Source organism: Camelina sativa, chromosome 5 (genome assembly GCF_030686135.1).
Source record: "Camelina sativa cultivar CO46 ecotype springtype chromosome 5, ASM3068613v1".
NCBI classification, from domain to species: Eukaryota; Viridiplantae; Streptophyta; class Magnoliopsida; order Brassicales; family Brassicaceae; genus Camelina; species Camelina sativa.
This window is the reverse complement of record NC_141884.1, coordinates 6,271,242-6,297,315: the sequence shown is the minus strand read 5'-3', so window position 1 is coordinate 6,297,315 and position 26,074 is coordinate 6,271,242. Positions and strand designations below refer to the sequence as shown.

The 26,074-nt window shown below is 34.9% G+C and overlaps 1 protein-coding gene and 2 pseudogenes across 5 annotated transcripts; 2 read left to right on the top strand and 1 right to left on the bottom strand.

Moving 5' to 3' along the window:
• Positions 1 to 13: 13 nt before the first annotated feature.
• Positions 14 to 14,601, bottom strand: LOC104785841 (protein SHOOT GRAVITROPISM 6). 5 transcript variants are annotated; one of them, XM_087452052.1, is made up of 51 exons: positions 14,366 to 14,601; positions 14,075 to 14,165; positions 13,921 to 13,975; positions 13,696 to 13,827; positions 13,138 to 13,209; positions 12,550 to 12,640; positions 12,338 to 12,433; positions 11,831 to 11,909; positions 11,684 to 11,747; positions 11,260 to 11,363; positions 10,938 to 11,043; positions 10,704 to 10,793; positions 10,476 to 10,553; positions 10,179 to 10,246; positions 9,991 to 10,090; positions 9,804 to 9,911; positions 9,017 to 9,106; positions 8,874 to 8,939; positions 8,695 to 8,790; positions 8,519 to 8,593; positions 8,333 to 8,392; positions 8,017 to 8,106; positions 7,744 to 7,865; positions 7,131 to 7,260; positions 6,973 to 7,052; positions 6,506 to 6,641; positions 6,161 to 6,242; positions 5,843 to 5,988; positions 5,674 to 5,754; positions 5,471 to 5,571; positions 4,852 to 5,090; positions 4,658 to 4,767; positions 4,445 to 4,570; positions 4,281 to 4,355; positions 4,070 to 4,203; positions 3,909 to 3,981; positions 3,649 to 3,780; positions 3,286 to 3,467; positions 3,087 to 3,209; positions 2,942 to 3,002; positions 2,771 to 2,866; positions 2,594 to 2,694; positions 2,177 to 2,282; positions 1,665 to 1,778; positions 1,504 to 1,578; positions 1,239 to 1,337; positions 1,061 to 1,132; positions 892 to 977; positions 724 to 814; positions 530 to 637; positions 14 to 458 (listed from the first exon to the last, which is right to left on the bottom strand). In XM_087452052.1, exons 1-51 carry the CDS (start codon positions 14,403 to 14,405, stop codon positions 279 to 281), a joined length of 5,112 nt encoding a protein of 1,703 aa, XP_087308178.1. In that variant the 5' UTR covers positions 14,406 to 14,601; the 3' UTR covers positions 14 to 278. The 5 variants fall into 5 exon arrangements, with proteins under 5 accessions (XP_087308178.1, XP_087308179.1, XP_087308180.1 ...); XM_087452053.1 differs by having other exon boundaries at positions 2,177 to 2,270; XM_087452054.1 differs by having other exon boundaries at positions 12,338 to 12,425; positions 14,366 to 14,558.
• Positions 14,602 to 19,771: 5,170 nt separating this feature from the next.
• On the top strand, positions 19,772 to 21,505 carry LOC104788952 (splicing factor Cactin pseudogene; annotated as a pseudogene).
• A 1,715-nt stretch (positions 21,506 to 23,220) lies between these two features.
• LOC104788951 (splicing factor Cactin pseudogene) lies at positions 23,221 to 24,931 on the top strand (annotated as a pseudogene).
• Positions 24,932 to 26,074: the final 1,143 nt, after the last annotated feature.

Below are 26,074 nucleotides of genomic sequence, written 5' to 3'. Positions count from 1 at the left end.
AGAGAGCTATATCTAGCAGAAGCCTCAAAAATCATAATCAACAAAAAGAGGACCAGAGCCTACAACACTTTCGTGTGAATGTTTCTTTCCTGAGTTCGGTAATAGAGATGACACACAAGTGACAACCCTTGCAAGATGAAAACATAATACACTTTACAACAAACACACAAACCTGGATGGGTTCTCATTGCACACTGTACCTATGGAAAATATATATTGCAAACCCCCGGATTTTTCTTAACAGACTGGTTGGTATTCACACTACCGCAATGCACCTGTTATTTCTTAACAGACTCAGGATCATTGGATTTTCTACCTGAGTCGCTCCGATCAAGTCGAGCTCCTCTCCACAATGTTGACCTGCTTGATCTTAGCAGCAGCCCAAAGGCTGATGAGCATGCTGCTCTCACAACTGAATCTTGCGACCGGGTCATCTTGCTAACCAGCGTTTCAAACACCTGAACAAGAGACAGGCTTGAGAACTAATAAAGACTTATGTGCATGTTTTTATGTAGTTTCTCTTATTTACCTGTGGGTAGTAGAGAGAGATTATGTGCTGATCCTCTGAGAGTGATAACATGGTGGTGGAGAAGTGTATTGCATTCGCCTGAATTACTGGCCACGGTGCATCAAAAGCCTGCATCGGGTAGTAATCACTTGAGCTTTATGTAAATATAGTTTATAAATTTAGTAACTATGAAAATTGATCAAGGAAAGCCTAACCTGGATGGTTGAGGCCATGTAAGTATCAACTCTTTCCGACTCTTGAACCAAGTGCTTTGAGAGATCCCTTACGAAGTTTTCATAGTCAGTTCTGAAAGTATAAACAAATTTTAGTATAGAACGGTGGTCATTGCGCACAAAATAGATTTGGAATCATAGATTTGGCACCTATCGTCAGAACCAAAAGCACGTGAATCATAAAGGGTAGAATAATTTATTATGTCCACGAGTGAAGCAAGCCGCTTGAGGGTTGCCTATTCAAAAAAAAATAACAGATATGTAAACTCAAAGATACCTCAAACCTAGCAAAGGAGCAATAGGATATGAAGAAAATTACCCGACAAGCCTGCCGTATGCTAAGATCATCGTCATGGAGGTGTACTACTAAGCGCGGAAGGGAGGAGTGAATCTGATATTAGACATTTTTATCAAATGAGCTTTAGATTAAAAATGAAATATCTCCTTTCCTCGACATCCGTATTTATTGAATAGGAAATGGAATGAGTATGCGTCACCTGCTCAACAAATCCCTCCCGCTGTCCTCCAATAGCATATTTACTTAATGCTCCAAGTGCGGCAAATGCATTGGCTCTCATCTTCGGGTCCATACTAACCTGTTACAAATTGGAATTTCATGTAAAATTCAACGCACTCCGTTCAGAAAATTGTATCTGACAGTTTGGTGAATCTACTTCTGTTCAAAGTTGAGTATAGCCTAAAAGCTTTAGTTTATACTAATTTCATTAAAAACCTTTCAGATAACTTAAAGTTGGACCTTACCTGAAGGTTACGAAGCCGAACAGATAAATTCAGCAAGATAGGTTCAACAGCATCATTAGAAGCTGACTCTGTGACCTAAACAAAAGAAAACAAGCATATATAATTTAAACAAATTGCTAGACAATCAGAAACCTTCAGTTGTTAATAGGTTTGAGCATTACCATCAACAAGCATGACACAGCAGTTAATTGCACAGACTCATCCAGATCATCAAGCAATGCTAATATTACACCAATAACTTGAGTTGTGTAGTGGTTCATACAAGCAGATGGCATCTGGCAAAAGCACAAAGCAGCTTAAGTGATTATTCAGAAATAGGAGAAGCAGCAGAAAACAATTTCAATTTCGCAGACCATCTTAGTCCCAAAACTGGTAAGATATCCTCTAGTATATGTGCCAAATAACTCTCATAGCATCAATATGCTATAAATATGTGTATAAAGTTGTTTTACTTAGTGGAAGATAACACATCTCCATAATGAGTGATGTAGGGTTCTTTAGATATTAACTATTGATCTAACATCATTATCATAATCAAAAAGGAGTATATACTTTCTCGTAAACCTACTTGAGTCCTGATAAGGAATAAAGCTGATCCGCATAACTATTTCTTGCACTAGTCCTCTTAGACAATCAAGATAAGTAAATAAAAACTGCTCATAATTACTCTTACTTGCACTAATCCTCTTAGACAAAGGCGCCTTACAGTCGGAGAATCATCTGACACATGTCGGCAGAGTGCCTCGACCATCTCCTCCATTACAGAACTATAATCACCACTGCATCTCATAAATATTAGAAACTTAAGAATTTAAAGTACTAAGGAAGTGTTTTGTTCATGACACACATATCAGGCACGATGCTTCGGTCCTTTGACTTTCTTTCCTTAACTTTTGTATACACATGACCTAGAATTAAAACCCATTTTCTTCACTTTGACCTTAACTTTCTTTTCCAAACAGAGCTTACAAGATGAATGGGTACATGTATCTAAATCAGTGTATCACTAAGCCGCGTAAAATTCCATAAAACTACTGTGTTAGTAAATAAAATTGAAACAGAAGTTTCAAAGACATTGAAAACATTATACCTGTAGCGGATAAACTCTGACAATGCAGCGGCAGCAGCTTCCCTTTGAAATCTTTGTGGACGGTTAAGTGCTTTCGTGAGAATCGAGCATATATGTCGAACCTGTAACACCAGTACACAACAGTTAGGCTACAAAGACCCTGAGAAACACAACTGCAATAATCAATTAACTAGGTACCTCCTTCGGTCTCTTAATTGAAATGCATCCAGCAATATCGCCAATAAGATCAACCCATTTTTCTTTTTCTCTTTGCTCCCCATTACGAGCCAAAATCTAAGCAAAGACAGGTATCAGTTCATCATACTGGAAACTAAACAGAACTACTTTATTGTTAAACACAAACGGTACCTTTCCCATCTCCAAATCACCAACACACTCACAGAAAGCTTGAAATGACGTTAGAAGTACTCTGCCAAGAGGGGAATAAAGGTTTTACTAAAATAAAAGTACCAATCGTATGTGGCTACAGTTCTCTTGAAAGTAGAGGAGTTACCGTAATGGATCTTGCTGACCAGAACTTGCAAGTCCATGACAGCTTCCCAATTGAAGAGTAAGTGCCCCAACGACAGAAGAGTAGCTTTTCTCAACAGCTTTCTTTCCAATTTTTCCGCCCCCTCTGGTTAATTGACTATATTAGCCACCAAAAATGCAGTATGTACTCTCAACTAAAATTGATGGTTTACGAACGATACCTAAAAAAAGCAGTGAGAGCAAAAATGGCAGCTTGGAGAATATCATCTTCAACATGTGTTTCAGTAGAAGAGCTAGTATTCTCTCCCTTATGTGAATCACCTTTAACTAAAGAACTACGATTGAGAATGGATATTAAGTGTTCCATAAACAGAACTGAAAGTTCCGTATGTTGAGAGAAAGCCTGCATCAAAATATAATTGACAATGAGAGGCCTCATCTTTGAATCAGACAATTTATTCCCAAAATTGTGTCAAGATTTTCGTACAAGATGATATGAACATGAAAGAAAAGAATATAAAATAACATCATCTATGAGGATAATCTCATATTATAACATAGTTCTTGTAGAGAATGGTACTTACAAAAAATACATCTTGCATTGGCCAGCCACCACGCATCCTAGTTATATCCTTCGTCACGATGTCCCTTCCAGCAGTAGCCAACACTTCATTAAACACAATAGATGGTTGCGTGTTCTCTGCCAGTGTAGAGATCTTCATGTGATTAAGGTAAGCAGTAATATACCAAGAGCATACGAGATAAATGCTAGTGAGTTTTATATTACAGCAGTAACACATTTACATGCAAATTGAATTTTCTAACAGAATTAAGTAAAGGATACAGCTCCAATGGCTTCAACACGTAAATTCTTATCAGTTATATGAACTGCTGCCGAGAGCAAAGACTGGGTCGTCCTGCCAAAAGAAGAAAGGGGAACAAGGTTATCAGATAATAATGTAATATGGAACTATAGCTTGTCGATGATAAGAAGCTTTGATGTACCTTGATATATCATTGTCGCTAAGCTGACTCCCTCTTCTTGAAACAAACTCAGTAACCGCTTGAATGGCTCCCTCAGCAGATTGCCTGATTTTGTCACAGATAGCTGCAGTACAACTGTTTAAGGCTGCTACAAGCTACATGACATATCACAACATAATGCTCAACCATCCAATGACACCAGAACTTATACAAAAGAGAAAATAAAACAAACCTCATTCCCTGTTAAAAGAGCACAAATTGATGAGACTATTCTGTTGAAAACTTCAGATGGATCAATAGAGGCATCCTGAAAGTCGGTTCAAAGAAATATGACACCCTGAAAATGAAGCATACAAAAGAAAGACAAAACTCTAAACCTAACCAAAAAATGCTTACCCTTTTCAAAATGGCAATGACATCCTCAAGGGAAGACAGGGCTTTATAGGATTCTTCAGAATCTAGCCCGCTTGAGAGTGCCGCTTTGGGAAGGGAAAGGGAAATGCTGAAGAACTGGTCAAGAATCTAACAACAACAATAGTAGGAAGAACCATTAGAAACTACTAAAGTCACACTCAGATAAAATTGATCAAATAATTACTAATCAAATACCTGTGCAGAAATTTTTCGAACTTCAGAATTTGTGTCAGCACAGCGTGGGAGATAGGTTATGACCCTATCTCCCAAACACAATACCTCGCGGTCAGGAAATAAAAATACCGCTATATGTCAAACAAAGGAAACTAATTAGCTTATCATTATGCATGGACTAAAATTTAAAAATTTGTTTAGAAATATCTTCATACATGGTAGATTTGAAAAATTCCCCTGCATACTGCGGTCTGCATACTTTCTATGTGGGCAATCCCCAGAACAACCAAGTGCACAATAGCCACCCACACAAAGCTTACGAAACTTTAGAAGCATTTCATGAACTGCCACGCAACCTCTTTTTCTTTGATAATCAATGGGCGAAGAAACATATTGATCAAGCTGTCTAAGCAGATGTAAAAGCTGCTCCGCTCGACTTCTTCCATCCTCTCCACTAGATCATGCACAGAAATCACTGAATAAGCGGATAAAAAGGTACCATGCACTTGTAGTAGGACTCGGTATTAGAGATTATTGCAAAGCTACTACCAAAATCACTGAATCTAATCTAACATCAGTAACATGTATGTTATGCAAGGTAATTAAACAGAAATGATTAAGAACTGAAATTGTATATTATGAAAACGATTCCACTGAAGACTTCTGTTTTACAGAAAGTATTTCATCAATGGAAATGATAAACAGATTCAAAAAATGACTTAGAACCTTGGTTTTTTTTTTTGGTCAACAAAAATGACTTGCAACTTACCAAAAAATTCAGAGAAGCTGCAGCCTCATAATAGATTTGCAAATATAACTTGTCAAGTAAAATACCTTGTAAGGAGGATGGCACACAAGAGAGTCACAAGATTGTCTATAAGGGGACTGATGACATCAGATGGATCATTAGGCAACGCAAAGAATCCCAGTGTAGCCTGTCCGAGAAAACACGCATAAATTCAAGAGAAAATATAGATACAAAACATAAAGCACTAGCATCATCTTTCCTTTTTATACTCGGTGTAAACGAGAATCACCTTCATGACACGATTTCGAGTTTCAATGGTCAGCTTCGGTTCCACAGAGACCAGTGTTGTGCATGCATTCAGAGCGAGTGCCTGAACAAGATTTATTAGAAAGAGAAATTGTATCTGCTTGTTTGAAAGAAATGCCACATGGTACAGATTCTTGCATAGATTACCCTACCTGAGTGTGTAGAACTTCAAGACTAGATTCTGCAAAACCTTCATTTTCATCTCGGCCCATCAAAGTCAATATATAATCAAGCATCTGATCTCTTCTTTTCAATGGGAATGTAGCGCCACTTTCTGCAGCATTTATGACAGCACGACCTTCACACAAAGACGCAAGAGATCAGGATCCTATACACTCTCAAGATGTCCCAAACATTATACCCCTACCACATGGGGCGGTGTAACGTAATAGAAAACACAAAGAGAGGAAAGAAACCGCTCAGTCATCGTAAGAATGACTCCATCACTTATATTTCAATGCTGTACCAACCTAATAAATCAATAGCAGTTATAACAGCTTGTTTTGCAGTTTGTTGCCGCACATGAAGAAGGCGCGAAAGCATATTTGTGCCCTGCGGTACATGCAAAAAAAATCTGATTATGAAATTGGAATCTGAATGTAAAAGTGGTGCAGAAACAGTAACATGGTCACTACAATTCGATATAAATCACTGTCTGGCCACAGAAAACTACTCTGATTTCAAAGTTCTTCATAAATATTTTAATTTCATTATATGGGATTTCCTAGCATGACACAAATTCAATCTGGCGCGTAAGTTTATAACAGTTAATAGAAAAAGAAGCAGGATGGAAGAATGAAGATTTAAAAACATACGACAAGTGCATCTATTCTGGCCTCAATAACCGATGACGGCGCATATTTTGCAGCATATCCATACATCAAAGCCAAAGCAGCATGTATATCATCACTGTCTTCTGTTTTATAGCTCTCAGAGAAGAGAGATAAGATCCTAGAATAAACACGAGAACGTTAAGTCAGTTTTATGTCATAAATTTTACAAACATGTGGTAAACGTGACCAACTCTAGAATTCCTGGAAGAAACAATATGACTAATAAAGGAGCTAATAACAATATGACCAAACATTTCCTGCTTGTGCAACTACAGCTTTAAATGTGCAACCTTTAAGATACAACCTTCCACTAGTAGAAAATTTGTGATGATATATAGGTAAATTAAAAGAGAAAGACATACTAATAGGTTTGACAATGAGTGACGGATATAAAGGCATATCAAGAAAGTGTATGTGGCGATGATTTCATTAAGTCAAGCAAGATAAACCTTTGGAAAATACTCTGCCCAACATTATCTACAATGATTTTCAGCTTTTCCAGTACAGTGTCCAAGTGGGAAGCTGCAACCTACGCATTCAAGTAGCATATTAACATAGGGTGAAAATCAACATCTGAGCTATGTAAAGATAGGTAAACTTAAAATACCAGCCCCATGGCCTTCGCCAAACCAAGTCTATTTGCAGGTATAGAAATGTCAGCCTGTTCGTACATCCAGTCAATCTTGTCACGAACATACGCTCTATCATTAACTTTCTGGAGAAGTATTCCGATACACCTGAAATAAAAGCAGAAGAGGTTTATGACACAGCTTTCCGCTCGATTATCAATATAAATACCGGATGTCTGCTATAAACTAAAGTTATGTGCAGCTTTCAAAGACAAATTAAAACTTATCAGCCATCTATCAAAATCTGAAAATAAGCACTTAAAGCACAAGGAAAACAAGCTTCTTCAGCCAGATAGTGAGTACAGAAAGCTTGTATATTACAAAATTTATTACAGGCACTGTAGTGTCTTTAATAAACTTCGATAATATGGTAAAAACGAATCAGAACATCACCCCATAAAAAATCCAGAAAGCAATGTCAATCAAGATTAAGATTATACATTTTCTAATTCTGAAGATTGACAATTTGACCCACATGCTGCCTGATGTCAAATTAACATCAACAATCCAATCCAAGCCAAATATTTGTGCGCAACAACTAACTTCAACTTCATTAGTGACCAGAACAAAATGAAAATCCAAGAATTTTACCGGTGTAGAAGTGCTGCATGGTCATCATCCGGACTGTAAAGAATGTATTGTTTTGCAAAAGAATTTCCAAGAGATATAACCCAGTCAACATCCTGGGTGACATCCAGTGATTCTGCTAGAAACTGTATAGCAGAACAATGATTACAAGTAATATATAGAACAAGCTTGATTAGTTAATTTAATAGATTTATAATTGCCTTGTGTTTAGGCTTTAAAGAAACTTCAGCTCAGAAAAATGTGTTTATTCTCTTCACACTAGTTGAATAAGCTTACATTAATTATCATATCATCCCATGTTTCCTGGTAAGTTGGATCAAGCTGCAGATCTTCTGTGTCAAAGACATACGCCTTCATTTTTGGAATCTAGAGCTTACCAAATGTGAAAAATAATTAGGGTTACTGGTAACAAGTCACATTTAATATGAGTAACTAAGAAAAAGCAACAACATTCAGTAGCTCTAAATAGCCGTCATAATTGAAGTCATATCTAGAGGGAATGTAATGCAAAAGTAAAATATACTAGGAAATCCAGAAATAATATTAAAAAAAAAAAAAACAATCAGAGTATCTTGCCAAAACAACAGTGTACCTCATCTTGCCAAAACATGCTAATGTTTTTTGGGAAAAGAGGGGACAGATAGCCAAGGACCTGAAGGAAGTAACAACAGAGTAATTAAATAAAATTAAGCTATAAAAATAGGAATACATTATGGAATTATGGGACATAGAATGTGAGTCTATAACAATAGTTGTGAAATTACTGACACAAACTTACCGTCAAAATTTGGGATGCTAACTGGTCTTTAGCCAGAGGGTTGTGCAAAAGAACCACCAAACGGGTAAACAACTCCTGCGATTATAATATATGTGCATATGTGTTTTTAATTTTAAGATCTTGCCGTACATGACAAAACTTATAGATCATATGAAAGGGCGTAAAAACAAATTTACCTCAGGGCTAGGAATATCAGCACGAGCTTTACACTCGATCAACATGGGGGTGGTTGAAGATCTACGTCGACACAGTTCAGATATGCATCTACAGACCTATCAAATTATATCAATAGTACTGTTAACTCAGGTCCAATCTCTGAAAGGAAAAAATCTAGGCAACAAATGAAAGATCTTACTGATGCAACAGCGCCGGTGTAAACCTTAGGGATAATCATTTTCAGTAGGAAAGGCCAAAGAATGTACTGCAATTCATATACATTTTAGCATTAAAATCTGAAAGCTATAATAGGATAGTTCTATAATAAAATACAAATCGCACCTCCATCTCTGGGATTGTTACGGTCAAGAGCAGAAGACCTTTTCCACAAACTGCTCTTAGCTGTGCTGGACTAATTGGTTCCCCTTTTGCCTAAGAGAAAGATTTGTAGATCACATGAACTTCTAGAAAAAACATAGAAGTAACAGAGACAGTCATACTTCAAACTTGTTCAAGTTATGTGCTCCTTGTATACAGTTTTTAGAAGACTCCACAACTTGGAGCAAGTAAATAAGAAAACTCAATAACACAACTTGGAGCAAGATAACAACCATGTTCCGTTATTACTAACAGCAACACCCAGGAGTCAACCCTAACACTTTTCTCGATTTTTTCTTAAATAAAGCCAACAAGTCACTAAACTTTTTTTAAGAACTTTAGCTGCGTGGATGAAAACCCTAATAAGCACCAGAAAAAAAGCGCCTCAGATAATGGCAACAAATATACTAATGTTTCATTGCATTTGGAACACTCGGCCGAACATGAGGATACATACAGATATTTAGGCTGCTTACCCTATAAATAACAACAAAGAAAGCAGTCCAAACTCAAAGGATCGGGAAACTAGAAACAACATTCAATTTTTCTACTTTTCTCCTTGTTTTTGATTTTCTTTTTCCGTTTCTAATTTAAATTGCGGAAGTGATCTTCTTTATTTCCGACCATTGTAATCATATTATTCGTGAAGAAAAAACTATTTTTCCCCTTCCTTGTTATACCACGGCACACACAGTTCAGGTGAGCACCATACCTTATTTTGTAAGTTAAGTGTTATGTTATATGGTCTTACCTTCAGATTGTCACTCTCTCCTATTGCAGAATGGAGGACAAGGTATTCAACAAATAATTCCCCAGATGGACCGGCCAGATAGCAGTGTGAAGCCATGACCACGATCAACTGTCATCAAAGCAGAAGAACAATGCTAAAGCATGCATATTTTAGTAGTAACTAAGAAAAAGATATGACAGATTGGTACCTCTGAAAGGGCTTTTCGAACAGCTAAACTTTGCTCATCTAACAAAGAGCTCGCAGTATCGACCAAAAGAGTCCGTTTTGAGTGCCAGGCTTCAAACAACCTCCGAACACGATGCAATATCGTTAAGTTGGAATGGCAGATAAACTCTAAATTTAAAATTTATACTGATATAAGATTAAGAATTACACCTTGGAAGCAGATGTTTCAAGATGCAAAGAGCACCAAACGTCAAAGGGTCTTCTTTCAACTTACATTTCTGGTGAAAATATACGAGGAAGACAGGGATTTCAACGAAAAAAGCCAGTATAAAATATCACACAGCGGTGTGGCAAGAAATAGTTCTTAAGTCTAATATGAGTTTACACGAAACCATCCGTCAATCATTTTTTTTAAGTCTCATATAAGTGTTAGGTAATGTCACTGTTTCGCATTGCATAGAAAAATAATATCTACAACCATATCCATCAAACAAAGTATGTCCTTACGTTAAGAAGAAATGTAAACAAATCCTCGGGGTAAACCAAGCCAACAGTCAGAAAACACCGCTGCACTTCATTGTATGTCTGCAACATAAGTAATAAAGAACAGGCAAAAGATTAATACATCGCTCACAAACTGAAGGCTCAAAAAATGAGAGAGGCCTGATACATTAACAGCACACACTCACCCCTACCTTGCAAACTAAAATTGAATGAAAGCGATCAGTGACTTACCTTTCGTCCCACTGAAATATCTGAGCACCTTCTGCGTTCATTATTGACACCGATCACAGGAAGAAGTGTTGACAGAACAATTGTGAGGTCCTGACAAGAAACAAAGCTTTACTGACACATTGTCTAACAAACTATTTTTATCCTTCCAATACCGCATCACATTTTTTTAAAATGTGCCAGATGACTGTAAATAATGAGGCACCTTAGCAAAAAAAAATTATGGAAACACCATACCTCAAACTCAAGCAGTGGAGGACCAGACTCGGAATGTAATGAGGCATTTAAAAGATTGTGAAGACTACATGTTGCCAAAAGAGCATCGTCATGGTCTCTCTTATACCTAAAATTTGAAATGAAAGGAATGAATAAATGCTACACTCAGAACTAAAAATAAACACTAGTTTACACGAAACCATTCCATGGCTTGGTACTTCTTTCTCACTTACCAAAGCTTTAATTGGTGGGAAAAATATATTAAGCAGACAGCGAATTTACTGGGCTCTTTGAGAAGTAAAGCTTGAGATAGAACGAAAAATAGAAGAAAAACAAAACTTACAGTTCAAGAATTGCTGGAATAAGCCGTGGTAATGCTGATTTCAGTTGTGTTCGCGTGATAAGACCGACCATCTGACCCAAAGCCTCTACAGTAGATACTCGTACCTTATTCAGAAGAGAAGCAACTAACTCAGCACATTTTAAAGTCACGAGGGCACGTCTGGAGAACCAGAACTAGCAAATCTTGCAGAGATTAATCTCCTTACATTCTGAATATCAAAGAAACAATTTACTGGGGGAAAAAAAAAAACAGAAAACAAACTTTCCTTTCTTCATTGTCTTTGTTATGAAATAACAGTCAGTGAACATTTACGAAACATATGCTTACCCTGGTAATCTCTTGAACAATTTTAACTGAAACACACAATACTATTAAAACCTAAAGTGGCGAATAATACTAAAAGAGATAAGGGAAAGGGACTCACCTTATGATCTCGAGAAATTGCCCAAACTCTCAACAAAAGCTCAAAAACAGAGTTCAGAAATGACCTGCATCAAATGAAGCCATTGACTTGAGTGCGTTCAACACAAAAACTAGCAGAAATCAAACAGAACAAAGAAAGTGGTCTCACATGACATCACTGTCAAGCGGAGAATCTGATGTAAGATCTGTGATGTATAGCCACACTGCCTGAGACCAGCACTTAAATGCTAGAAAAAAATTCGATGATTAATATATGAGAAAAAATAAGCAAAAATAAGATAGTACAAGATACTAGCTGGGATATTTGAATTATACAAGCTCTTCCTTGTGTTTGATATTAGCACACATGCAAATTGCATGATATGGGTTGATCATCTCTTCCACCATTTTAGAGAGTGCGAAGATGCACAGATCAACAGGTTAATAACCCACTTTTTCTGTTAGTGTGAGCTAAATAGCCATATTGGTTCAGCAAGTAAACAAACTCTGACCTGATGACCCTTCTATTAGGCCAAATTAGAGTCAACTAACCACAAAGTACAGGAAAAAAATTCCAGCTTATCATATGAGGGGGAAAATTTGGCACAAAGTAGCAGTTTCTATAAAAGAGTTTCACTCCCTAAACAAAAAACGGATTACAAAATTTTCACTGTACCATTTGCAAATATTGGTCGGTGTAAGTCCCTAACATTCCCAAGAATAGGCGACACCCTTGAAAGTACATCTTTCAGGCGTGGAGTGAACTGCAAAGCTTCAAAGGAAATATGAAAGAAATTCAAACTATCAGAGAACTGCAATTTCAATAAACTTTTCAAGATGAGAAACAAAAAAGAAAAGGGACGCGGATGATGAGAGTTAGAAATTAACCATCAGATGTGGCAAAGTCAGCAAGAATTTGAACCATAGCAGGCGCAGCTGTGGCCGGACCAGACAGATGAAGAAATATTTCGTCCATCATCTGTCAATCAATTTAAAAGGATCAAAATTACAATAAAGAGCAATAAGACTTTATAGAAAGAAAAAAAAACAAATAGCTTGCTGAAGGAAAATCAAGGCCAGCGTCTAATGAAAGAAGCTCCAAAATGACAGTAGAGAGACAATGTACCAACTATATTCATGACACTATCTAAAATGCCTCAGTTCAGAAATTAACATGCTGACAGATGACAAGTCTCTACTATGGTTTTTTCATCAGCTCCTCATTTTTTGCCATGCAATCTATCAAAGATAACCACCTACTTCAGCATACTGATCATTCTTTAAACTTAGATCCACATATACGTGGAGCGCATAAAGTAAATCCAGATTGTAATGTATCTGACCACCAGTCATGTTGTACAGCAACCTTTTGTTAATAGTAAAAGGAAACGACTCAGGAATATACAGTCGCATGGAACTAGAAGTCCAAAAATTCCCCTATGAAATTAGCAAAGAGGGAAAAAAAAAAAGACTTACAAGATCAGGAAAATGTGTTCCAATTGAGACAAGCAGTCCTGACGCTTGCCTTTGCCAATCAGCATTTAGTTCCTACGTTATGATGAGCCATTAAAAGGTGCTACAATAATCAGGAAACATATACGAACAAATGCGAGAAAGTTTATAAGAACTGCAGTTAGTGTCCCCTGTTTACGTTGCTTATGTATGATGAGAATTTCTCAATCATCTAATCCTAAATTCTGTTCGTCAAATTTCTAGGTACACTCTGCTACAGGAGTGAGAGACATATGAATATATGATTCACTTTGTGTCCAGCGCATAAGAAAAATGCACAAACCTTCTTAGTTTCAAGCAAGTAAACGACACATAGATGGTATACGGAAGAAAACAGACATCGAAACAGAAATATCCAAGAGTGAAAAGCCACAAAGTACCATCTATGCATCTTTCAAACAAGCTACTTTCCAAAAAATTCCATCTACGGTTCGAACTGCACTATGTAAATCTCTAACTATACAGAGTATAAAAACGAAGTATTTAAGAATGATGAAGCCTTCACAACACAACACAACACACCTTGGAAGATATTATCTCAGCTGTAGCAATCTTAGCAAGTTTCCCCATGAAAACTGCATCACTCTCCCCTTTCTCCAACGCACCAACACTAAACGCCATTACTTGAAAAACCCCAGCCATGTTACCAAACCGCTGCAACACCAAGTAGCAACAGATTTACGCACAAGTAAAAGAAAACAAAAGACAATGAAAAGAGACCAAAAAACAAAGAAAACAGAACGTTACCCTTCGTCCTCCACGAGACACAGCATAACAACAATCAAGAACCAGAAGCGGATTCCTGGGGAAAAAAGCCACACACAACAGTTACAGTATCAGAGATCTCCCAATACTATGCATGTCTTGTGAATGAAGTAAAAAAAGATAAAACAGTACATACAGAGAGGCAATATCTCTAAGAGAAGCCATGGAAGCTTCTCTAACCACAGAGGAATCATCAGCTAGAGACGAAACCAGAAGTTGAACAGCCTCTGCCAACAAATAAACAAAATGTAAATTTTAGTTTCCTAATCAAAGGACTTGATCAAAAAAAAAAAAACATAGCCTTTGCCAAAACCAATGTTGACCCAATTACACAATTCAAATAATTTCAACCAATACACTAATCAATTGAGATCAGATACATAAATCGAAATCAAAGATTCAGGGAAAATAAAAAAGTTTGTGTTACCTGGTGCAGGGATTGAGCTCCCCAAACTTGAAGAAGCCATTCAAAAATCGATCAACTCCTCCACCTGATTCAAAACCCCAGAATTTTGGAATATACCAAAACTTCCACCGTTGTGATCGATTAATAATTTTGGCGACGGAGAAGATTCCGACCGAGAAAGGTAAGAAGAAAGAGCGAAATTTAGCGTCGCCTCTTCTCGGAGAGGAGGGACTTGAATGTTAAAAGGAAAAAGTTTTGGGGAAGAAAACAAATATATGAAACCAATATGAAAAAAAACAATGGACCCATACCCGACAAGACGGGTCGGGTAAAATAGCGGGTTCTTAAGCCCGTTGCTTTTGGATCATTCACTTGTTCTATTGTTTAATTATTTAGATTGATAAGAATGCTCACATTATTGGCCCAATTATTTAGCGGTGCTCTCTGAATCACTCTGTTCCTTTTTTTTTTTTTTCAAAAGCAATATAAATTTTCAATAAATCATCAAATCACCTATATAATACTTGATTAATTTCTCTTATGGTTAAAACGTACAATGAAATATGATAACAATGGGAGTAGTGACATAATTAGGATGATGATCAATATTGGTGTATGGAGGATGAACAAAATATTCTTTGTAATGTGTAGAGGATTCGCCTAGTGGGGATTAAGATCATGATTTTTGTTCTACCATATTCGAAAATCGTTTTGGTTATCTCCTCGTTTATTTGTAAACAGTCATTATTTGGTTATCTCCTCGTTATTTGTAAACAGTTAGCAATAATGAGATATTTACCAACGTAATTTTGTGAGTACATTTATGCTCTAATTGGTAATATGATTTATTGAAGTTGAGTTGCAGAGAATAATATAATTTGATGTAATTTGCAGTAAAAATTATGTGGTAAAAATAACAGTTTGATGTAATGAATCGCTGTAAAAATATGATTGATTAATCTTATCAAAATTACTGACTAGTGACATTTTGTGGTAGATGTTGAAGTATGTATTATTTGTTTATAATTATTAAAAATATTAGTGAATATATTTTACAAAATTATAAAAAAATAAAATAAATAAAAATATAAAAATAATAAAATAATTTCAATATACACAAAGTTAACTTCTTTGTTACATTGCAAATTAAAAAACTAACTACATGCATGCCATAATATTTACAATCTTATCATATTTAGGTCTATGCCTATTTTTCATTTCAAATGATAATATAAAATAATAATTTAGGAGAAAAATAAAATAACTAACTAAAAAATTTATTAAATAAAAGAAAAACAGTAAGTTTGCTAAAGAAATTTCTTTTAAGAAAACACAAAAAAATATCTAAAAACTCACTTAAATTTCTCAAAATCTTGTATTTTTTTTTGGACTAAAAAAGTACAGCTCTCAAAAGGTTGCTGTAAGAGGGTATTTAGCTGATCATAATGTTTCTAACAAAATTATTCATCCTTTGTACACCACCAAACATGTGTGTTGAAACTTCACAATCACTAAGCTTAACACTTCCTTTTGAGTCAACTAAAACATTTCCAGCCTAAAGTGAATTGGTATTAAAGTACCTTAAGATTTCTATGGATGTGCCCTAGTTTATGAAGATGAACAAGAGCTTTTAGAATCTCCCGCAACAAAAATAGCTGAAGCAGGAGCCACACGACATATAAGGTGTCACAATCCACCAGCTATTACCATCTCTGAAAGAAGAATGTGTCCTCAACAGATTTGGATGATCCACTTCGCTCAATTTACTATTAGAGTTTAATATTGTATAATTGTGTTTTAATTTTTAATTTTATGATTTAATCTGCGGTATATCGTATGATAACTTGGTTTTTTACATAATCATAATTTAATCGATTTATTTAGGTATGTCCAATATTTTAATATTGATAGAGTGTGTAATATTAAAATGTGTAGGTCAGGGCCCATTATGACAATAATTTTTTGAGTAATTACTTAATTCTTTTATCTAGATTTTAATCCGCTATACAGCGTGAGATTATGTTTTTTCCAGATTTTCTATAACTAACAAAAAATTATGTTGGATAAAATATAAAGTTATAAATTTTTTTTAGTTTTAAATAATGACAGTGAGATATTTTTTATTGTATTTGCTTTAAGTATATAAAAATTATCATTTTCATTTAGAATTTGCTTTAAGTATATAAAAATTATAATTTTAATTTGGAATTCTATTTGCTTTAAGTATAAAAAAATTATAAAAATTATAATTTTTAATTAATAAATTTGAAATCGATTATATAGAATATTAGACTGTTTATTTATTTTTAGAAAAATTGAGATATTTTAATTTTAAAGGAAGAAAAAAAGTATTTTAGAGATATTTTAGGAATATATTGTTAAATGTAAAGATTGTGTAAGTATAAAACCAAAATTGGTGTAGGAAATAGAAATCAATTTAGTAGAGATATTTAAGAAAAATAATTTTTTTTGATTTTTGTATATTAGGAAGATAATAGGTTTTGATTTCCATATTTTACTTATTATTTTTTATGCATTTTTTTGGGATTAATTATATAAATAAGTTAGACTTCAAAGGTAGAACACGAAATGTACTTCAAAAATATATAGATACTTGAAACTCAAATGCCTTAAATATCAAGATTCTTCTTTTTTTTTTTGAAACAAGATGTATTTATTTTTCTTCGTAACATTTGAATAAGAAAATTGTAAGAATCCCAAAAATCACCCAATCATGAAATTACCGTAGAATATAAATGGTCACTAATTGTCAATATATTTAATATATATATATATATATATATAGAAAGTTACAAAACATTATAATATGAGAGAAACAAAAGAAAATAACTACAACATTAGATATTTTGAAAAGAATCTACAACACAATAAGTATCGTCTCTTTGCCTTTTTGCACACGTTTAGTCTTTCAGATTACTTGATTTTGTCACAGATAGCTGCAGTGCAACTGTTTAAGGCTGCTACAAGCTACACGACATATCACAACATAATGCTCAATCAGCCGATGACACACCAGAACTTATACAAAAGAAAATATAACACAAATCTCATCCCCTGTTAAAATGAGCACAAACTGATGAGACTATTCTGTTGAAAACTTCATATGGATCAATAGATCGAGGCATCCTGGAAATCGGTTCAAAGAAATATGACACCCTGAAATGAAGCATACAGAGACCAGAAAGAATGTATATTACAAATTTCATTACAGGTATGGCAAAAAGGAATCAGAAAATCACAACTTAAAAAATCCAGAAAGCATTGACAAAAAAAAAAAAAAAAAAATCCAGAAAGCAATGTTAATCAAGGCATGCTGCTAATGTCAGAATAAAAAATCAACAATCCAAGCCAAATATTTGTGCTCAACAAGAAGTAGAGATATTTCAACTTCATTATTAGAGACTAGAACAAAATGAAAATCCAATAGTTTTACCGTTGTAGAAGTGCTGCATGGTCATCATCCGGAGTGTCAATCTATTGTTTTGCAAAAGAATTTCCAAGAGATATAACCCAGTCAGCATCATGGGTGACATCCAGTGATTCTGCTAGAAACTGTATAGCCAAACAATGAGTACAAGTAATATATAGAACAAGCTTGATTAGTCAATTTAATAGATTTATAATTGCCTTGTGTTTAGGCTTTTTAAAAACTTCGACTCAGAAAAATGGTTTAATTCCCTTTCCCTCACACTAATTGAATAAGCTTACATTAATTATCATATCATCCCATGTTTCCTGGTAAGTTGGATCAAGCTGCAGAACTTCTGTGTCAAAGACATACGCCTTCATTTTTGGAATCTAGAGCTTACCAAATGTGAAAAATAATTTGGGTTACTGGTAGACACCTCACATTTGATATGAGTAACTAATCAGTAGGAGTAGCTCTTTATGGCCGTCATAATTGAATTCATATCCAGAGGAAATATGATGCAAAAGTAAAATATACTAGGAACTACGGTGCAATCTAACCATATTTCTTGCTCTCTAGTAGCTAATTGATCCAAGGCGAGAGGTTGAAATGGAGTAACTTTTGAGGAAGAGATGGCGGAAGAGTGTAGATTCCATGCATGAGCGATTTCCATACTTTACAGACCGATTTAAATATTATGAGATACTTCCTCCTCCGGAACATAATACAGTATCTCTAGTTAATCGGTTTTGCTTCAATACTAATCCGCGTTACATCGCAGGACAATATTTTTTAATTTTAAAAATTTTAAATTTATATTGTATTTATTTGTTATTTTATTATTGTTTTATTAACTTTAAAAATATAAAATTTACATGTATTTGATATAAGTATTCAAAGTATACGATTTTTGTAATGTTTTCAAGTTTTTAATATGTGTGGTATATGTATAGTCTAGTAATACATTTATCTCCTAGTACACATCTAAAAGTGTTTAAAAAAACAATTCCACTTAACTCCATATATGGGATTAATGCCAACCCGTCTCACCAAAATCAAAATAAGTTTTTGCGTAAAAAAAATAATCAAAATAAGTTTTATTATCAAGTTTAATTATGTTAATTGTTTTACCAAATTAGCATATTTTTATAATTTATAATTTTTCCATGTCAATATATATAGTTTATGACAATTAATAGAATTTTAATTTTTTTGGTAATTCCTCAAAAAATAAAAAATAAACCAAATTATATGGGGGATTTTCAATATATTTAATGTGACATTTAATTGGATTTTCGGTTTAAGAAATTTATTAATGTTAATATAATTATGGAGATTGTAAACTTTTGTTATGGAAAATATATTGTATATCATTTAAATTTGAGAGATTATATCATCCATAAAAATAGTTTTGGAGATTTAATAGGTTAAAACTTTAATGGATAAAATTATTTTTAGAAAAATTGGAATGTATAGATGTTGTTAAGATTTTATGACAATAAATGTAACAAACGTTGGTTAATTTAAGAAAGTTTAGTATTTGAGTTTCTCTGTTATTTATGAAATTGTTTAAGGGGTCAATGTTGTTAAAAAAAAATTAAATAAGTAAAATTTAAAGGGCATAAACCAAAATGTATTTGAAGATTTTCCCTTTTTTTATTAAAAAAAATTAAAAAAAAGAAAAGAAAAATCTAATAATTCACTTAAATCTCCTAAATTCCACAAAATTCATACACATTCGATCTCTCTAAAAGGAAATTTTTTAAATGTATTAATATAATAGGAAATTAATTTCCTAATTTAATTTCCTAAGTTAAACTTTTTTTCTTAGGTATAAAGGCTCGACTGCTCGAGCAAAACACGATTCGATATCTCATATTCTGAAATCAGTTTCAATCACAAAATCCAATACTCGATCCATTATCATCGGAGAGGAGAAGTTTCCACCACCGTCCCGGCCGTACTGATCTTAGATCGTCGTATCCAACTATACAATTATGGGTTCTCATGGTAAGAGTAAGAACAGACGAAGAGACGAATCCGATGATTCCTCCTTGGAAGAAATAAAGGAGTATATGGCCAAAAGAGCTCTGAAGAAGGCAGTAAGAGCATCAAAGAAACTTAAGACGTGGTCAGTGTCAGGTTATTCCAATGATTCAAACCCTTTTGGTGATTCAAACCTCACTGAGACATTCGTGTGGCGGAAGAAGATTGCAAAAGATGTTTACCATGGAGCATCTCTGGATGAATTCTCTGTTAAAGCTGAGAGGAGAAGACGTAGGGGGAATCTTGCAGAGGTTGAGAAGGTTAAGAATAGGAGAGAAGAGAGTGCAGTGGAGAAAGCTCGACATGAGGAAGATATGGCATTACTGGCTAGAGAACGTGCTCGAGCTGAGTTTCAAGATTGGAAGAAGAAAGAGGAAAAGTTCAATTTCTATCAGAGCAAGGCGAGGTCAGCGATTAGATTAGATCAAGGTCGAGCGAAGCCAATCGACGTCCTTTACAAGTACGTGGATGATTCAGATGATGTGAATATCGAGCTTAGTGAACCTTACATGGTTTTCAAGGGACTTGATATCAAAGATTTGGAAGAGCTTCGTGATGATATCAAAATGTACATGGATTGGGATCGAGCAACTCCAACACGAGTACAGTATTGGGAGGCTCTTAGCGTGATATGCGATTGGGAGTTAGCTGAAGCTCGTAAAAAGGATGCCCTTGATCGAGCTAGAGTTAGAGAAGAGGAATTGCTTGCTGCTCAAGAAAGAGGACTACACGCTGGTGTTGAAGCTGATGTGAGAGAACTTCTTGATGGGAAGACTCACGCGGAGCTTGTACAACTGCAGTTTGACATTGAATCACAGCTGCGTTGTGGAGCAGCCAAAGTAGTAGAGTATTGGGAAGCGGTTCTTGAACGTATCAGTATATACAAGGCAAAGGCTTGCTTGAAGGAAATAAACGCTAAGATACTCAGCAGACATCTACATCGCCTCGAGAAACTTTCAGATGTGGTGGAAGAAAAGGATGATGGTGTAAACGGCATGAATCTTTCAGATGATGAAGAAACATTCTCACTAGAAGAGGCTGGTTCGTTTTCACCAGAGCTCATTCAGGGTGATGATAGTGATCAAGAAGCAATCGATCCTGATGGAGACAAAACCCTACTAGAAATGGCACGGATGGTTGTGTTGGAGGAACAGAGGAAGCGGCTTAGAGAAGCTATGGACTCAAATTCATCACAAGTGGAAGATAACTTGGAGCTTAAGGCAATGAAAAGAATGGGAGAACCGGGGGAAGGTGATGTTTTATTTGGCTCTAATGCTGAAGTGAACCTTGATTCCAAGGTATACAAGTGGGATGACAAGTACCGGCCAAGAAAACCCAAGTATTTCAACCGAGTTCACACGGGTTAAGAGTGGAATAAGTATAACCAAACACATTATGATCACGACAACCCGCCTCCAAAATTTGTTCAAGGGTACAAGTTTAACATCTTCTACCCGGATTTAGTAGACAAGACTAAGGTTCCCACTTGTGTTATAGAAAAAGATGGGACAAGCTCTGAAACTTGTATAATCCGGTTCGAAGCTGGTCCGCCTTATGAAGACATTGCGTTTCGGGTCGTGAATAAAGAATGGGATAAATCTCACAAGAAAGGTTACAAAAACACGTTCGAGAATGGGATTCTGCATTTGTACTTCAACTTTAAACGACATCGGTACAGGCGTTAAACTGCTCGACGTTTGGCCCGGCGAAAACAAACTAAACTACTGTATTTTTCCTTTTTCTATTTATATTCTATATAAATAAATTCTAAAAACTCATTTGAATTAATTTAATTTTAATTTATTATTTAAAAGAAATATTATATATAATATTCTGATTGGTTGAAAAGGAGGATATGAATAAAAGTATTTTTCTAAATTAAATCTCTCAAAATCCAAAATTTCCAAAATTCTTCCACAAAATTCACCAAAATCATGATTTGAAATTTTGGATCGGGATGTATATAAGGCAGGGCATGATGCCATGTTTGGCTAAGTTGTTGACAAAACCCGCGCTTGGTTCCATCCACTGAGCAAAAGTTGAGAAATATTACGACAAAGAATGGGTACAGAGAGTGACGAGGAGGAAAAGCGGTACAAGGCAGAAGAGGAAAAGCAGTACCAGGCAGAAGTCGCGTATTGGGAAGAAGTGTGGAAATCTAATAATGTAATCATCTCTCATCTTCTTTTATCTCTTTAATTAGGTCGTTTTGATTCACCAAGCTGTAACCCTAATTCTAATTTTCGTATTAAAAAAACCCTAATTTGTAATGAGGGGTTCGAAAATGATCATATGAAGATACCAAAACGCTTTGGATTTGTTGGAGTTGCGCCTATCAGTTTTAGAGAATATAATTACGATGATGAACTCCCCCTTCTCATCTTATATGCTAAGATTGGGGTCCATAAGTTTAATATGTCAAAGGTAAATATTTAAAAACCTAATCTCTTTACTCCGTATTTTCTTTGAGTGTTTACCTGAGTTAATTAATTGTTAATTATGGCAGGGGACGAACCTCCAGTTCGATAGTCTTGACATACTCAATGAGCTACCTGAACCTGGATATCGCACATACCATATAACTTTATATAACTTTAATAGATTATCTAGAATATTAGATTGTTAATTTTTTTATAGAAAAATTGAGATATTTTTATTTTAAAGGAAGAACAAAGTATTTTTAGAGATATTTTAGGAACATATTGTTAAATGTAAAGATTATGTAAGTATAAACCAAAATTGGTTTAGGAAATATAAATCAATTTAGTAGAGATATTTAAGAAAAAAAAAATTTCCAATTTTTGTATATTATGAAGATAATAGATTTTGATTTTCATATTTTACTTATCATTTTTTGTGCAATTTTTTTGGAATTAATTATGTAAATAATTTTTTAAATAAGTTAGATTTCAAATGTTGAACACAAAATGTACTTCAACATAATGCTCAATCTTTGTTTAGATTGAACATTGGCCATATCTTTGTTTAGTCCCTGATTACTTTTGTCAATGAGATCGATTCCAACACCGACTTAAATCTAACATATATAATTACGTAATTTATTTTTTATTTTATAATTTATTTGTATGCAATTAGAAGAGATATATTATTGAATATACGTAATGGGGAAAGTTACATGTAAAAAGGAAATTACGTCGGAATAGGTATTTATCTTATAAAATACGAAAGTACATTAATTTGGAAATTAAATACCCTTTTCAATTTTTGTTACCTAGGTTAAACTTTTTCTTAGGTGTTGGCTCGGCTGCTCGAGCAAAACACGATCCGATCGATATATATTCTGAAATCAGTTTCAATCACAAAATCCAATACTCGATCCATTATTTATCGGAGAGGAGAAGTTTCGACCGCCTTCACCACCGTCTCCATCTATAAAATTATGGGTTCTCATGGCAAGAGTAAGAACAGACGAAGAGACGAATCCGATGATTCCTCCTTGGAAGAAATAAAGGAGTATATGGCCAAAAGAGCTCTGAACAAGGCAGTAAAAGCATCAAAGAAACTTAAGACGTGGTCAGTGTCAGGTTATTCCAATGATTCAAACCATTTTGGTGATTCGAATCTCACCGAGACATTCGTGTGGCGGAAGAAGATTGAAAAAGATGTTTACCATGGAGCATCTCTGGATGAGTTCTCTGCTAAAGCTGAGAGGAGAAGACTTAGGGAGAATTTGGCAGAGGTTGAGAAGGTTAAAAATAGGAGAGAAGAGAGTGCAGTGGAGAAAGCTCGACATGAGGAAGATATGGCATTATTGGCTAGAGAACGTGCTTGAGCTGAGTTTCAAGATTGGAAGAAGAAAGAAGAAAAGTTCAATTTCTATCAGAGCAAGGCGAGGTCAGCGATTAGATTAGATCAAGGTCGAGCGAAGCCAATCGACGTCCTCTACAAGTACGTGGATGATTCAGATGATGTGAATATCGAGCTTAGTGAACCTTACATGGTTTTCAAGGGACTTGATATTAAAGATTTGGAAGAGCTTCTTGATGATATCAAAATGTACATGGATTGGGATCGAGCAACTCCAACACGGGTACAATATTGGGAGGCTCTTAGCGTGATATGCGATTGGGAGTTAGCTGAAGCTCGTAAAAAGGATGCCCTTGATCGAGCTAGAGTTAGAGAAGAGGAATTGCTTGCTGCTCAAGAAATAGGACTACACGCTGGTGTTGAAGCTGATGTGAGAGAACTTCTTGATGGGAAGACTCACGCGGAGCTTGTAAAACTGCAGTTTGACATTGAATCACAGCTGCGTTGTGGAGCAGCCAAAGTAGTAGAGTATTGGGAAGCGGTTCTTGAACGTCTCAGTATATACAAGGCAAAGGCTTGCTTGAAGGAAATAAACGCTGAGATACTCAGGAGACATAAACATCGCCTCAAGAAACTTTCAGATGTGGTGGAAGAAAATGAGGAGGAGGATGTAAACAACATGAATCTTTCAGATGATGATGAAACATTCTCACTAGAAGAGGCTGGTTCGTTTTCACCAGAACTCATTCAAGATGATGATAGTGATCAAGAAGCAATCGATCCTGATGAAGACAAAACCCTACTAGAAACAGAGGAAGCGGCTTAGAGAAGCAATGGACTCAAATTCATCACAAGTGGAAGATAACTTGGAGCCTAAGGCAATGAAAAGAATGGGAGCAACGGAGGAAGGTGATGTTTTATTTGGCCTTAATGCTGAAGTGAACCTTGACTCCAAGGTCTACAAGTGGGATGACAAGTACCGGCCAAGAAAACCCAAGTATTTCAACCGAGTTCACACGGGTCACGAGTGGAATAAGTATAACCAAACACACTATGATCACGACAACCCGCCTCCAAAATTTGTTCAAGGGTACAAGTTTAACATCTTCTACCCGGATTTAGTAGACAAGACTAAGGTTCCCACTTGTGTTATAGAAAAAGATGGGACAAGCTCTGAAACTTGTATAATCCGGTTCGAAGCTGGTCCGCCTTATGAAGACATTGCGTTCCGGGTCGTGAATAAAGAATGGGATAAATCTCATAAGAAAGGCTACAAAAACACGTTCGAGAATGGGATTCTGCATTTGTACTTCAACTTTAAACGACATCGGTACAGGCGTTAAACTGATCGGCGTTTGGCCCGGTGAAAACAAACTACTGTATTTTTCCTTTATTCTATTTACTAGATTAGGACTTGCGGCAAAATTATTTATAACTAAAATATATAAATTATAAGTTTTATTTGTTGGTTAAATATATTAAAATTATATAATAATTGTTAAATAAACGATATAATACCGCAATATAATTTTTTTTTAACATAATATTTATTTAATCAAATTAATTAGATATGTCTATTCTCTCCAGTGTTCTAAAACGCGCTATGCGCTTGCTACGCGGTGGACAAACGTCTAGCGCCTAACCGTATATGCGGGTGCCTAAGCGGAATCTAGGCGGATTATATATTTTAGATATATAAATATATATTTACATAAAAATAATATTTACATATATATATAGGATGAAAACTTATACACTTTAATTTCAGAAAAACATAAAACAAAACTCTTATCTATCAAAATAGTTTAGAATCTATAATAATCTCACAATTTAAACAAAAAAAAACATAATCCATTCAAAAATTTGTAAAATTGACAAAATGTAAGTTTATAATTACTTTGGAAGCAAATTAAATTTCATAAGTTTAGACTTTAGAGGCTAATTATAATATTTATTTGAAACAAAAACAATATTTTAAAAAATATTTAATTACAGTACTTTTTATCATTTTAGTCAACATACCGCCTAGAATCCGTACAGGCGTCCGCGTAGACCGCATAATATCCGCCAAAATGCTATTAGGCGTCCGAATTATTTAAAACCGCATAAATTACCGCATAGCTAAAATTCGAGACGCTCGATCACCGCATAGCGTATAACCGCCGCCTAGGCACCAGCGTAGACCGCATTTTAGAACACTGATTCTCTCATATCAAAAGTGTTAACAAAATAATGAAATGATGTTTTACCATTGTAACATCAAATTAATGATATTTTTTAATTTATAGAAAAATCGATAAACTCGTCCTGCTATATAATCCCATCTCCAGATATTTTAACTCACACTATATCATCTTAATTTTTAATATTTATTGTGTATCTACGGTATAATATTTATCATATTTAACTTTTTAAAAGTTTTAAATATTTTTCATATTTAACCTTTTAAAAATCTTTAAAATAAAGAACCGGAATAAACCAAATAA